This window comes from Physeter macrocephalus, chromosome 8 (assembly GCF_002837175.3).
Source record: "Physeter macrocephalus isolate SW-GA chromosome 8, ASM283717v5, whole genome shotgun sequence".
NCBI classification, from domain to species: domain Eukaryota; kingdom Metazoa; phylum Chordata; class Mammalia; order Artiodactyla; family Physeteridae; genus Physeter; species Physeter macrocephalus.
Genome location: NC_041221.1, coordinates 136,283,754 through 136,297,488, shown reverse-complemented (window position 1 = coordinate 136,297,488; position 13,735 = coordinate 136,283,754). Strand labels below are relative to the sequence as shown.

General features: G+C 33.8%; 1 protein-coding gene across 8 annotated transcripts in view; it reads right to left on the bottom strand.

The window, feature by feature from the left end:
* ANKHD1 (ankyrin repeat and KH domain containing 1) overlaps window positions 1–13,735 on the bottom strand; it is a 91,407-nt gene that overhangs the window by 62,041 nt on the left and 15,631 nt on the right. For 7 of the 8 annotated variants that reach the window (XM_055086795.1, XM_055086796.1, XM_028493304.1 and 4 more), the window contains exons 7-9: window positions 11,449–11,686; window positions 11,030–11,221; window positions 6,266–6,375 (exon numbers count right to left, since the gene is read on the bottom strand). In XM_055086795.1, coding sequence (XP_054942770.1) covers window positions 6,266–6,375; window positions 11,030–11,221; window positions 11,449–11,686 — 540 coding nt within the window. The remainder of the gene's footprint in view (window positions 1–6,265; window positions 6,376–11,029; window positions 11,222–11,448; window positions 11,687–13,735) is intronic. The other variant, XM_028493306.2, reaches the window with a different exon arrangement.

The window sequence follows — 13,735 nt, the reverse complement described above, 5'->3', positions numbered from 1 at the left end:
CACATGCCGCAGAGCGGCTGGGCCCGTGAGCCATGGCCGCTGGGCCTGCGCGTCCGGAGCCTGTGCTCCGCAACGGGAGAGGCCACAACAGAGGGAGGCCCGCATACCACAAAAAAAAAAAAAAAAAAAAAAAAATGGTATTTCTAAATTCCTTGTCTCTCACTGGGCATTACCTATGTATACTTGAAAGCCAAAGCTGAAAAAACAATCCTAAAGAAAGGAAATTTTGAAAAGTTTGAAGGCATATAAGATGAGAAAAAGAGGATGTAACAAAAGTTTATTCTGCTACTCAAAATAAAGTTTAACCAAAGGAAAAGAAGAAATTCGTAATTGAACAATTCCAAAGATAACTGGAGAGATTTTATTCTTAAGAAAACAGTTTACTTACAATAAAAATCCATGTTAAGGAAACTCTTCCTACTTCTTTGACAGTATTTAAGTAGGATAAAATACTGATAGTAAAAAGATAGGGTGGGAGAGATAATGATTTAGCATTATAATGCCAAATTATTCATTACTGGGGTGGCCTTACCACATTACTGTGTTTTCTAGGGATTAGTAACTTTTATCTATTAAAATATTTTATAATAAGCTAAATCTGCTAATTGTTAATTATAAATAATGCCCCAAATTAAGTAATTTAAGATACATTTAATATACCCAAAGATTTTAAGAGAGAGAATTTGTGTAACACATCACATCACTATTATTAATTAAGACTCACACCTTAAAATTTCATTTTCTTCAAGGATCCCATAGGACTTTACATATTCTTGGGCTAAGTACTCATCTACTCCATCTGATACCTCCAAACAGGTAGCTAGTTAACCTGTTCTTTAAAAATCATAAAATTAGATTTCTTAAGCCACGTCATTAAAGATCTTCCAGTCCAAATCCCTCACAAAATAAAGGAAAGGGGGGAGATGAGAAAGAAAAACAAAAGAAGGCTAGGGAATCTAAGTGATTTGCCCTAGGACACCCAGCATAGCCAAAGAAAGAATACTTACAGGACTTGGGTAAAATAGTCCAGAAAATAACACTAGATTTCATTTTACAGATGAGAATATTGAGGCAACTATTTACTTATAGATCAGTGATCTGATGGCTGTGATGAAAATTCCAGTGTCTTGTCTAATGCTCAGTAGCATCTCTAATGTTGAGTTCTTTCTAAATAACTAAGTGTAGCCTTTGTCACTCATTAGCCCTCCATTCAGATACAGGATTACAGGATGGCCTTCCACAGGTATTTCTTCCTTTTAGTAGATTTACTTTCAAATAGCAATGAAGGCCTGTAACATGCTAAAGTGGGTCGTAAAAAATCTTTATGTGAACACAACTAGAATATATTTACCTTCTCTGATATCTATGTCAGTTGTTTATTATGGGAAATACTACTTGAGTTCCTCTTCTAGAAATGAAAGGCCAAGGAAGGAATACTAATTTATGGGATTTATGTATCACTCTCCCTTTCCAACCTTAGCTTTGTTGGCAAATACATGTGAAGGAAATTCCACAGATGACAAATATTTCTTTTATCTCAACAAATGTATCAAAGTTTTAGTGCTGAAATTAACATGCCATGATGAAAAGAGAAAGATTCTATCATCTTTACAAATGGTTTGAAAACCAGAAACACCACCAAATCAAAGCAACTCTGTACAAACGTCAAGTTATAAGTAAGTACTAGGGATGTATTATACAACATGATAAATATAATTAATACTGCTGTATGTTATATATGAAAGTTGTTAAGAGAGCAAATCTTAAGGGATCTCATGACAAGGAATAAATTTTTTTTCTATTTCTTTAATTTTGTATCTATATGAGATGATAGAGGTTCTAAATTTATTGTGATAATCACAAGTTAAACTTATACAGTACTGTATGTCAATTATATCTTAATAAACCTGGAAGAAAAAAATAAAATACAACAAAAACTCCTACTATCTATCTATCTATCTATATATATATTTTTTTAAACAGAAAAACAAAACAACGCTGACATGTTAACCAACACTGCTGCCACCTAAACATCCTATCATTAGGGCCTTTGGAAACTCTGACCTGATGCAGTCATCTTTCATAGAGATGGATCATCTCTATAACAATAACATGGTTGGGCATGGAAGCCAGGAAAACATAGACAACAAAGTAAGTCAAAATTAAAAGCAAGCAAGAGAAAAAAAGAAAGAAGCAGAGTAGGGTTTTACAATCCAAGTTATACTGTTGAATAGTTAACTGTGCAAATTCTCCACCTTGAACATAAAAGTAAAAGTAAAGAGGGGGCTAGAGGACTGTGGTAAAAGAAATCAAGCCATATAAATGCTTTAGCTGAAGTAAGCTATCAAGATACGAATAAAGAATGAAATATTAAAACTCTGCCTTTTGGTCTAAAGACCAGTAACTGGGGAGAATGGCCTAAAGTAATAATTATACAGGACACCAGGACAGTGACTCAAAGAAAATGGAACTGAATCAACTTCACTTTTCATTTTTCTTTAATATTGCAGATGTCAATTTTATTTTTATTTATTATTTTTTTTGGCCGCGCCTCACGGCATATGGGATCTTAGTTCCCGGACCAGGGATTGAACCCATGCCCCCTACAGTGGAGGTGTGGAGTTTTAACCACTGGACCACCAGGGGAGTCACTCAACTTCGATTTTTAAATGGTGTTTATTGGTTATTTCTGGTCAAGCAGTTCAATAACAAATTTATAAGGACACCTAGCATATTCCTTTTCAGAGAAATAAGATTAGTTTCCAAAGGCTGGTTTATTTTTTTCTTTTTTTTTAAATTTCTTTTAGATTTTAAGTATACTACAGAATACTAATGTGTTTTAATACAAACTTTCTTACAATGGGTTTATATCATATTATACCTGTAATCACACCAAATACTAAAAACTAATTTGGGCCCAATAAACAAAAGATGCTATGCAGAGAAAGAAAGTACATAAAGGAATAATCTTTATTTCAATACATAATGATTCCCATTACAGTGGTAACAAGAGGTGCAACTATATGGAAGATATGGATTAGGTTATTTGTTCAAGGCTCTCTGCTTATTGAGTAGTTAAAATGATTTTGCATGTTAAATAGGGAGAATTTTCAAAAAAAACTCGAATTAATGGATAATTTTTTATTTCATTTAATTTTTGATTTCCAAAAGGAACATTTTAAGTGGCTTATTTAAGAAAACTAATCTAGTCCAAAGGTTTTTCATAATGGATTATTCAAATTTATGCAATTATTACAAAGGTAGACAAGTTACATATCAATCCATAACCTTTTAAATATGATGGATATTCAGGGTTTTTTTTACTGGAAATATCAAATATTTTTTCATTTTAAATATTTTTAAAACAAGAAAAAATAAAATTTCAAATAACTAAGTTTCAAATGAGAACATGAACATATTTTGAGGATCTACCTGAAAATGCTCAAGTATACTAACAGTTCTGGTTGTGGATTTTTAAAAAAGCATTAAATAAGAAACTGTCTAGATTTCCTTTAAAACTAAGTTCTAAACTATACCTACTACACATGTAGAATGAAAAGCCTTAAAATCTCTCAGTTTCATCTCAAGAAACAATATAAGAAATCCAAATTGTTGCATTACATTTTTATAAAATTGTAATTAATATCCTAACTGATTCTACAGAATATTTTTTAAAATGAGAGACAACTTTTAAGCTCTTTAAAAAATATATAATAACAAAGCCTTAAATTGTGGCAAAAGTTAAGCTCTAAAAATCTAACAAAGCATGGTCCAGATTGTGTTTCAAAGGTTGACTTGTGCGTTCTTACTTAAAACCGAAGGTAAAAATAGTTCCCCCCAAAATGAAGGTTCTCAGCTAGCCCACGAAAACAAATAAACAATTTAACTTAAAGAACTACCAAACCTAGACATCAAGAATACATCTGTGGGATGCCAGAAATGGAATACATCTCCACTCCATGCAATGGAAGTGTAGTCTTCCAATTCCAAACCACTGGAGGAAATTACTACAGTCCTAAACAGATACTAGGAGGTGACAGAAAAGAATGAAGGACAAGAAAGGTGCTACTGTCTTTTTAGGTCCAGCTAGCAAGAATCATCAGTCATTTTCTTCCTCAGGACTCAGGGACTAATGTGCCTGCTTTACTCACTTCTTGTTTTTGACTAGGTTTTTTGTTTCCCGCCTATGGCTTATATAGTAAAGCGTGAAATTATTTATAGTTTTTAAATATCAAACTTACTATGCTTTTCCATACTTTCCACATTTTCTATAAAGAACAAGAATTGCTTTTTACAATCAGGAAAATAACTAATATTAAAATTGAAATATCTCTCCACAGATAGCAAAAGCATAAAATAGGAATATATTTTTTAAAGTGAAAAATTAATATATGAAATAATTCAAAAGGAGAAAAAAGAAAAAGATATGCCCATGAAACTATTAAATCTAGAAGTATTTACAACAGTGAAAAATAAAAAGCAAGTCAAAAGTTCAATAATAAGTGAATGATTATGGCTCATCAACTTGATGGAATATTATGCACAAGTTATAAATATAGAGAATATGTAGCAAAATTGAAAAGATTATGACAGAACACAGATTCTGGAAAATAGAAAACAACTGTACTATACTATGATTATAATTACATGTATATATGAATGCAAAGACGGTTTGCAGAAGAGAAAAACAGTTACATTAGAATAACAGTATTACCTTTGTACTTAAGATATATATTTATCTGAGCCATTTTTTAATCTTATATTTTGAATGTAAAACAGTATGGTAAATTCAAATCTTTCAATCTGCTTATTTAATGAAATTCTTCTAAGGAATTTTAATCACAATTTACCTAATTCCAGAAAACTATAAAAATAAAAAATAGAAAACTATTTTGTTCTCTATTTTTAAATGCCCTTTGTTTTAAAGGGCATTTAAAAATATTTCATAACAAATTTTTAACTCTGTCAAAAATCACTAAGGTTTTGCTATACTTTAAAGTGCATTTAACAGATAGTTCCTCTTTTCCTATTTAATATTTTTAGAAGAACTAGCAAATTAGTCAAGAAAGTGACTTAGCTATGGAAAAATGGAAGAAGGAAAAATTTTGACAAGAATTCAGAGGATAAGAGTATTAAACTTTGCTTATATTATCTAAGCTTTTATGCTCTACCCTGTTTATTCCAAGTGATGAAATGCTTCAATTCTTAATTTTTAGATGACCCAAAGCAACTCTAAAAAAAGGAATGAGATAAAGAAAGAAGGCAGAAGATTAAGATCTACTTAACATATCCATCATAATTTTCAAAAGAAAAAAGTACACCTCTTAGAAATTCTAACTGGCAGATCCTAATTAATGAGAATGAATGCTAGTCTTATCACTACAATATTTATTAGTAGTAGAAATGATGATAAATAAATAGCATAATTACACTATACACTTATTATAGTCAATAATTATTTTCCAACAATGTTCTCAGGTATTTTGGGGGGAATGTCTGTTATTGGAAATGGTTTAAAAGACAATACTTGCACAGTTTTTTCTAAATAACTGAAATTAATAAAGTTGATTCTCTACAGCAGTTATAACTATGCGTGTCTCACACAGATTTTTAAGAAATACATAAGGGAATTCTGGAAGAAACTCTAGAAAGCAGTTCAAAATACTCTCACAAAATAAAAATTAGTCAAAGCAAACATTTCAGCAAGAAGCATAAACCTTTAAGTGGGATATTATTTATAATTTCCCATAGTTGTAAGGATTATTACACATACGAACCTGCCATCTAATTTGAAACTTTGAAAAGCCAAAATAGAAGATATTAAAAGAACAGAAAAAGAATGAAATGCTGTAACAATGTTGTTAGGAAGATGACAGTAGCTTTATTTTAAATGTCTAACTAATTAGAAAAACAAAAGAAATCACTCAAAGTGATCTGACAGGTTATTCTATGTTGCAAACATATAATTAAATTTATATGTCTAATAAAGGGCAGTTTAAAAAGTTCAGGAATGTCAAATGGGACTGGGTGAGAGGAAGAAAGAAACAAATGTTTTTATCTAGGAAAAGAAACAGTATGCCCTTTTAAAAACTATTTTCAAATACATTTAATAAATGCAACAACTAGAACAAGTAGCCAAACTTTTAAAAGTTATTTTATACAAAGCATGCAAACTACTGATCTTTTTTACTAGTGTTTTCTAAATGTTAAAAATAAAGGAGTATTAACATTCACACAAAAATATTTGAAATTAAAAATATCTTACTAAATCAGCCCCTGCTTGAAGTAAAACATCTGCAACATCCGTATGTCCATTTTCACAAGCGTAGGTTAAGGCTGTATCTCCTGTTGCTGTTGTCGCATGAACGTTAGCACCTGGCAAACAAAAAAATTACACATTTACTTTGTGAATTTTATAATTTGGTGAAACTCATAAACTCTAAATATGAAAATATCAGATTTTAAGAACCCTAATTTTCCTTTAAATGTTTTGGAAAAATGTTTTTAGCCACACAGAAAGGAACTATACCAAACTATTAAAAAATACAATAATCTGGACATCCCTGGTGGCACAGTGGTTAAGAATCCTCCTGCCAATGCAGGGGACACAGGTTTGAGCCCTGGTCCGGGAAGATCCCACATGCCGCAGAGCAACTAAGCCCATGCGCCACAACAACTGAGCCTGTGCTCTACAGCCCGCGACCCACAACTACTGAGCCGTGTGCTGCAACTACTGAAGCCCATGTGCCTAGAGCCTGCGCTCCGCAACAAGAGAAGCTACCACAATGGGAAGCCTGCGCACTACAACAAAGAGTAGACCCCGCTCGACGCAACCAGAGAAAAACCTGTATGCAGCAACAGCAACAGACCCAACACAGCCAAAATAAATAAATAAATTTATTTTTAAAAAATAATAATAATAATCTGCCTATACATCGCCAGTAAGATATACCCTAAGAAATAAAAGGGCTGCTAAAGCCAAAAATATCAAACAGTTTTCAGAAATCATATTGACAGTAGTTTTGGTTTCTATTCTATGGATATTGTGGTAAAAATCAAATGAGTAATCCTTTGGTGAGTGAAATTCGGGGCATGGCTGAGAGAAAACACAGATAAAAGATTGCTGAAGTTAAGTAAAACCGTATGGTTCTGAATTGGAAGTACTGACATGAATTCATGTTGTATTATCATCTGTAAGAAAAATATTTCCTCACTCTGACCAACTAAAAAGGCCTAGAGACAATGAAAGACCAAGCCGAAATAGCATCTCTAGCTAAGATTGTGATCTCTAAGTCCCATATCCTACTAAAGGAAATTACGGCTTCTTAAAGAAATAATTGGTTCCAAGACTGGGGGAGAATCTGTATAAGATGGGCCTGAAACATCTAGCAATATCAAAAAGCAAGGAAACAGAGACTATAATGAGGTCACACCAAAAGGATTTAGGAGCTAAACTTACTGACCAAAGATAGTGAAATTGTCCCATCTTTCAGCAATTTTTACCTCAAAAAGAATGAGGACTATGATAGAATAAAAGCCATCATGTATGTTTAAATCTAGAAGTTCAAAATGACGGTCAAATCAAAAACAAAAAAACGACTTCATTGGTCACCAGTGAAGGATACTAGGGGTCCATCTCATTATTTGGGGTTAAGGGGGGAGAGGAAAGGGGGGGAAAAATCAAACATTTATAAGACTGTTCCTGTATGATTTATACCTAAGAGTAACCAAATAGCTGATGAAGGGAAGTTTCTCTTTATAGACATATTTCTGCTAATAAACAAGGAAGGAATAATAGAATTTAGAATATTACCACTTTGTAACCCCTAATGAATTAATGGATCTAAGCAACGATCATCAATATCTAATAATCAAAAAGAGAGACAATCAGACACTTACTACCTCCTGAAGAAAGTATACTACCTATGAAGTAGTCTTAAAAACAAAACAGAACAAAACAAACATACATCATACCTGAATTCAATCAAGTCTCTAGATCTAAGTACTACTTACAGGAAATCCAAGGGACAGAAAAACAAGTTAAATGAAATCGTGGAGGTGCAATTAGCAAAATCCATACTCTGGGAAGCCTAAAGGATAAACATTTCATGTCTTCAACCAAAACTTGCAAGGGAAAAAAGAAAAGAAAGATGATGAAGAGCCCATAAATTAAAGGGACTTAAGAGATGCATTGGGCTTCCCTGGTGGCGCAGTGGTTGAGAGTCCACCTGCCAATGCAGGGGACACGGGTTCGTGTCCTGGTCTGGGAAGATCCCACATGCCGCGGAGCGGCTAGGCCCATGAGCCATGGCCGCTGAGCCTGCGCATCCGGAGCCTGTGCTCCGCAACGGGAGAGGCCACAACAGTGAGAGGCCCGCGTACCGCAAAAAAAAAAAAAAAAAAAAAAAAATAAGAGAGAGATATATTGATCTAGAGTTACTGTATGAATCTTATTTGAATCCTAATTCAAAAAAGTCATTAAACGCACACATACACATTTGTAAGACTATCAGGAAAATATGAAAACTGCTTAGATATTTAATGACACCAAGGAATTATTATTTTAAAAATTTAGGTAAGGAAATGGTACTGTGGTTACTTTTTTACAAGATTCTCTTTTAGAGATACATACTGAAATATTTATCGATAATTTATAAAAACAAATTTATTTTCAAATTTAAAAATTTAAATGTTAATTTTAAAATGTTTTTATAACTGTGTGGAGACGGATATTAACTAGACTTATTCTGGTGGTGATTTCACAATATACACAAATATCAAATCATTATTTGGTACACCTGAAACTAATGTTGTATGTCAATTATCTCTCAATAAAAAAAATTTAATGTTTAATTATTTTTAATAAACATTACATAAAAATAAGTGGGGGATATAGAGGGAGTATAGATGAAATGAGATTCTTAAAGCTGGGTAATGGGTTCTTAGGATTCATCATATTTTCTAAATGTTTGAAAAAATGCTGTAACAAAAGGTTTTTTAATTTTTTAAAAAAACTGTATAGGCAATGTATTAAAAGACCTGTTGGATTCTTCTTTAGTGCTACACTATAAGAAGAAATGCATGTAAATAAATCACACTCTAATCTGGAAAAAAAATTGTTTTAGGTAGTGATCACGTAAAAAGTGATTCTCAGTCCCCCGAGACAGTTCCAGAAACTACCCACTTCAAATTAGCAAAAGTAGCTAAATATGAGAATCAGTGGTGACGCAATAGAAAAAACAATGTCAGGAGTTCTAAGTTTGAAGATTGGCCCTGTCACTTATTAGCTTGATATGCTTAGGGAAGTTATGTAACATGACTGTACATCAGTTTCTGTATCTATAAGATGTGTGTAATATTTCTTACTATACCAGTGGCCAGTGGTAATTAATAGAGTTAACACATGAGCTGAGCAGAATGTCTGGTGATTTCTTAGTTAACATTATTTATTCCTTCTTTTAAAAGCCTCTTAACAATATCTTGACTACTTAGAAGGATGTGGGGAGAATGAAGACTGATAAGCACCGGTAAAGAAAGACTCCTGAATGGGACACAGATAGTTACAGAAAATAATGAGGGAAAAATGACTGAACAATGCACATACATTTACTAACTACAGCAAATAATAGTATTTGAGTCAAGGAAGAGGTCAGCCTGTATGGTTGGTTTGTGCATTGGTTCAAAATCTAAACAATCATCCAAACCATTAATGATCTGGATTAAGAAATTATTGCAATAATAATTCAAAGGAATAATTGATGCTGGGCTATAATCAAATTAATATTAACAGTAAAGGATGAATAAAGTTTGCTAAATATTTTATTTTCCTTTATGTATTAATTTCTTTATATGTCAAGTTTTAAACAACTTATTAGATATGGATAAAAAATTTTATACTATTTCTAAAGGATATATAAAGGTTTACATCTGTCTGGATCAATTTTTTCTGATATATTCTTAACTTGCTCTATAAAAAACTACAAATATTCTACGTAAAAAAACTTACTTCTTACCACTGGTTAACAATATATAAAGCACAAATTATTTTAAAACTAAATACTTCTGGGACTTCCCTGGTGGTCCAGTGGTTAAGAATCCACCTTCTGCGGGGACGCGGGTTCAATCCCTGGTCAGGGAACTAAGATCCCACATGCCACGGGGCAACTAAGCCCACGTACTCTAGAGCCTGCGTGCCATACTGGAGAGCCCATGTGCCACAACTACTGGGCCCACGTGCCACAACTAGAGAAGCCTGCATGCCGCAACGAAGAGCACGCACCACAACAAAGATCCCTCACGCCAAAACTAAGACCCAATGCAGCCAAATAAATAAATATTTAAAAACAAATAAACAGGGCTTCCCTGGTGGCGCAGTGGTTGAGAGTCCACCTGCCGATGCAGGGGACACGGGTTCGTGCCCCGGTCTGAGAAGATCCCACATGCCGCGGAGCAGCTAGGCCCGTGAGCCATGGCTGCTGAGCCTGCGCGTCCGGAGCCTGTGCTCCGCAACGGAAGAGGCCACAACAGTGAGAGGCCCGCGTACCGCAAAAAAAAAAAAATAAACCAAAAAAATATAAAATAAACAAAAACCCCCCTAAAACTAAATACTTCTGCCAAAAAAACATATTCCCATTTGTTCGTTCATTCTTTCTTTCTTATTTTTTTTGAGAAATCAGAAATGTCAAGAAATGAACAGGCTTAAGGGTATCAAATTATAACCTCTATGTCACCCCCACCTCCTCTTATTAATAGACACGAGGAGGAACTAACTTCTCCCCTCCAAAAGCCACAAACATTCAACGGAAAGATAAGGTCAATGAGAAGACTTACAGTCAACAAGCAAACATTAATAACTCTAAGAAACCTTTCAAAAAATGACATTTTTGGAGATTTAAAAGCCTAAGAAGAGAGTTAAATTATGGAGCTGTCTTTCAACTTTTGTAGAAAGTTGAAAAGTTATGGTTAACTGTTAAAGTTATGAAAGCAATATAAAAGTCTTTTTCTAAAAGGCGTTTTTAAAGCCACATACCAGCAGCCAGTAAATATTTAACCAACTCCAGGTGTCCCTCCTGAGAAGCCTCCATCAGAGGTGTGGAGCAGCCAAGTTCTATGTCAGCCCCTGCCTTAATCAGGAAGTCTGCAACTTCAGAAAATCCTCCACAGCAAGCCAACGTTAGAGCAGTTTCTTGGGTTTCTTCTGTCTGAGCATTTATATTTGCTCCTAAGGAAAGCATGAAAATAGATAAAACTAGTTACAAAAGACTTACAATAAAGTGTTCTGATTTGTGATAATTATCTTTTCTCTGCTTCTGGGGTTTCTTCCAGGGTGTTGATAACTTATTTTATCATCAATGCAAAAAATATCTTAGTTGTAGTAAACTTCAGGGATACTGACACAAAAAACGAACGGAAATCGATTTTTTAATTAAAGAAGTAAAACTATTTTACCTTGTGCTAAGAGTAGTGCCACCATCTCTTCATGTCCTTCCCGAGCAGCTTCCATCAAGGGAGTGTATCCTTCATCATTAACTTCCTCAAGATTTGCGCCCCTCTCAATAAGTAGAGCTGCCAATTCAACATGTCCTCCACAGGCAGCTAGCGTTAACGGAGACTCAAATGAATCTGCAGGCATATTCACTTGAGCACCACTATCCAAAAGCAAGCGTGCCACCTCTACATGTCCATCCTGCAGATTTTCAGAAGTAAAACAAGAAGAAAGGAATTTTTGTTTTGTTTTGATATTTTTTAAGTGGAAGAAGAAAAGCAAGAGATTGAGGAAAGACAAGAGGAAAAAAAAGGAGAGGCAGCTTAGAGGCATATATATTACCATGACCATCTGAACAATTTTTGAAATCTGTCTTACCAAAAGTCCATTAAAATTATTTTACCTTACTTTTGAGCAAGCCCAGAATTTTCCACAAGAATCAGACTTGTGAGATACAGTTACAACTCCAAATAATTTTGAATTTCCACATTCTTTGAAGTTCAAAAAATTGTTAAATCCATAGTCAACAGTAACTCAAAATAAAATAATTACTGTTTATACTACAGCCAGAGTCAAATATAGCTATAGCCTCAAACTTAGGTGTCATGTTTAAGTGTAGAAACTGTGTTAGATCTATTTAAGAAAAAAATACTTTGCAAAAAGTAACACAACAAATTCTGTGAAGTCATTACCACTTGGGATTCTGTCACCAAGGTAAATCCCTGTGGACTGATACTATCCTATATTTTTTCTCATCACTAACTTGTAATGAGGCAAAGAATTTTACAAAGATGTAAAAATAAGTCGTACTCACTTGTAAATAATTTTACCATGAGCCCATCTGCATAGACAGTAAGGCAATTAACAATATTGTCATGGAGCGTATCCATTCTATCCCTCTATCATCATACATACATTTCTTTAGTTTCAAATTCTATGCTTCAAAATTTTATGTAACTCCTGTTGTGCATATAAAGACAAATGGTATTGTTCTTTATTTCAAAAATGACCCCAAGGGCTTCCCTGGTGGCACAGTGGTTGAGAGTCCGCCTGCCGATGTGGGGGATACGGGTTTGTGCCCCGGTCCAGGAAGATTCCACATGCCGCAGAGTGGCTAGGCCCGTGAGCCATGGCCACTAGGCCTGCATGTCCAGAGCCTGTGCTCCGCAACGGGAGAGGCCACAACAGTGAGAGGCCCGCGTACCGCAAAAAAAAAAAAAAAAAAAAAGACCCCAATATTGCTAATGAAAAGTAAAGACTGAGTACAAAAATAAGGTTTTATAAGGTTGGGCAATTCTTTTACTAAAGAATTAATTAAAGAAACCTTAATCAAATATTACGTTTCAGTATCCATCTAGAGTTTCATTACACTTAACTAAATGACTAACTTAGCTATAACCACTTTTGACATGATGTCAAAAACAAATGACTTCACATTAAAATTTTAGTTTTACTAATACTTCAAATATATGTAAAATAAAATATATTTTAACCAAATTCCTATATTGAGTTACTTGGTGTTTGATATACAAATCTAATTGAAAAGAAAATAAGGGTTTATGCATGCCCACAGATCAGGGAACTACTATTGCGCCCAGCTTCTCTAGGCTCCCAAGAAACTGTTTTGCTTGAATTTACTTTAATTTTTGAAGAGTCTTTATATACTCTGCTAACATATCTTGAGTACAGACCTTACAGACGACTTGTACTAAGCACTTTTTTAATGTTAATGAACAATATTATTTCTAACAAAGGAAAAAAGAATACCAAAATAAGAAATTAAAAAAAGAATAATCCAGGATTCCCTGGTGGCGCAGTGGTTGAGAGTCCACCTGACGATGAAACACACACACACACACACACAAAACAAACAAACAAACAAAATAATCCACTCTTAAAGGCCTAATATCATTATTAGAATTTTTTTTTAATTCTAAGACTTTAGTCTTAGCCTTTGAGCAGTAGCTGGGATTGGACTTACTCTCTATCATAAACAACTATAAAAATTGGGGAAAAAATATAAAACAACTGGAGACACTGGACAGCAACCAAGCTAGGGCTAGGGTTATGATAACTTAAAGAAGGGAGCATTTGAGATGATCCCTTTTTCTTTTTATAAAATATATTTTTATTTTTTTTAACATCTTTATTGGAGTATCATTGCTTTACAATGGTGCACCAGTTTGTTTTATAACAAAGTGAATCAGCTATACATATACATATATCCTCATATCTCCTCCCTCTTGCATC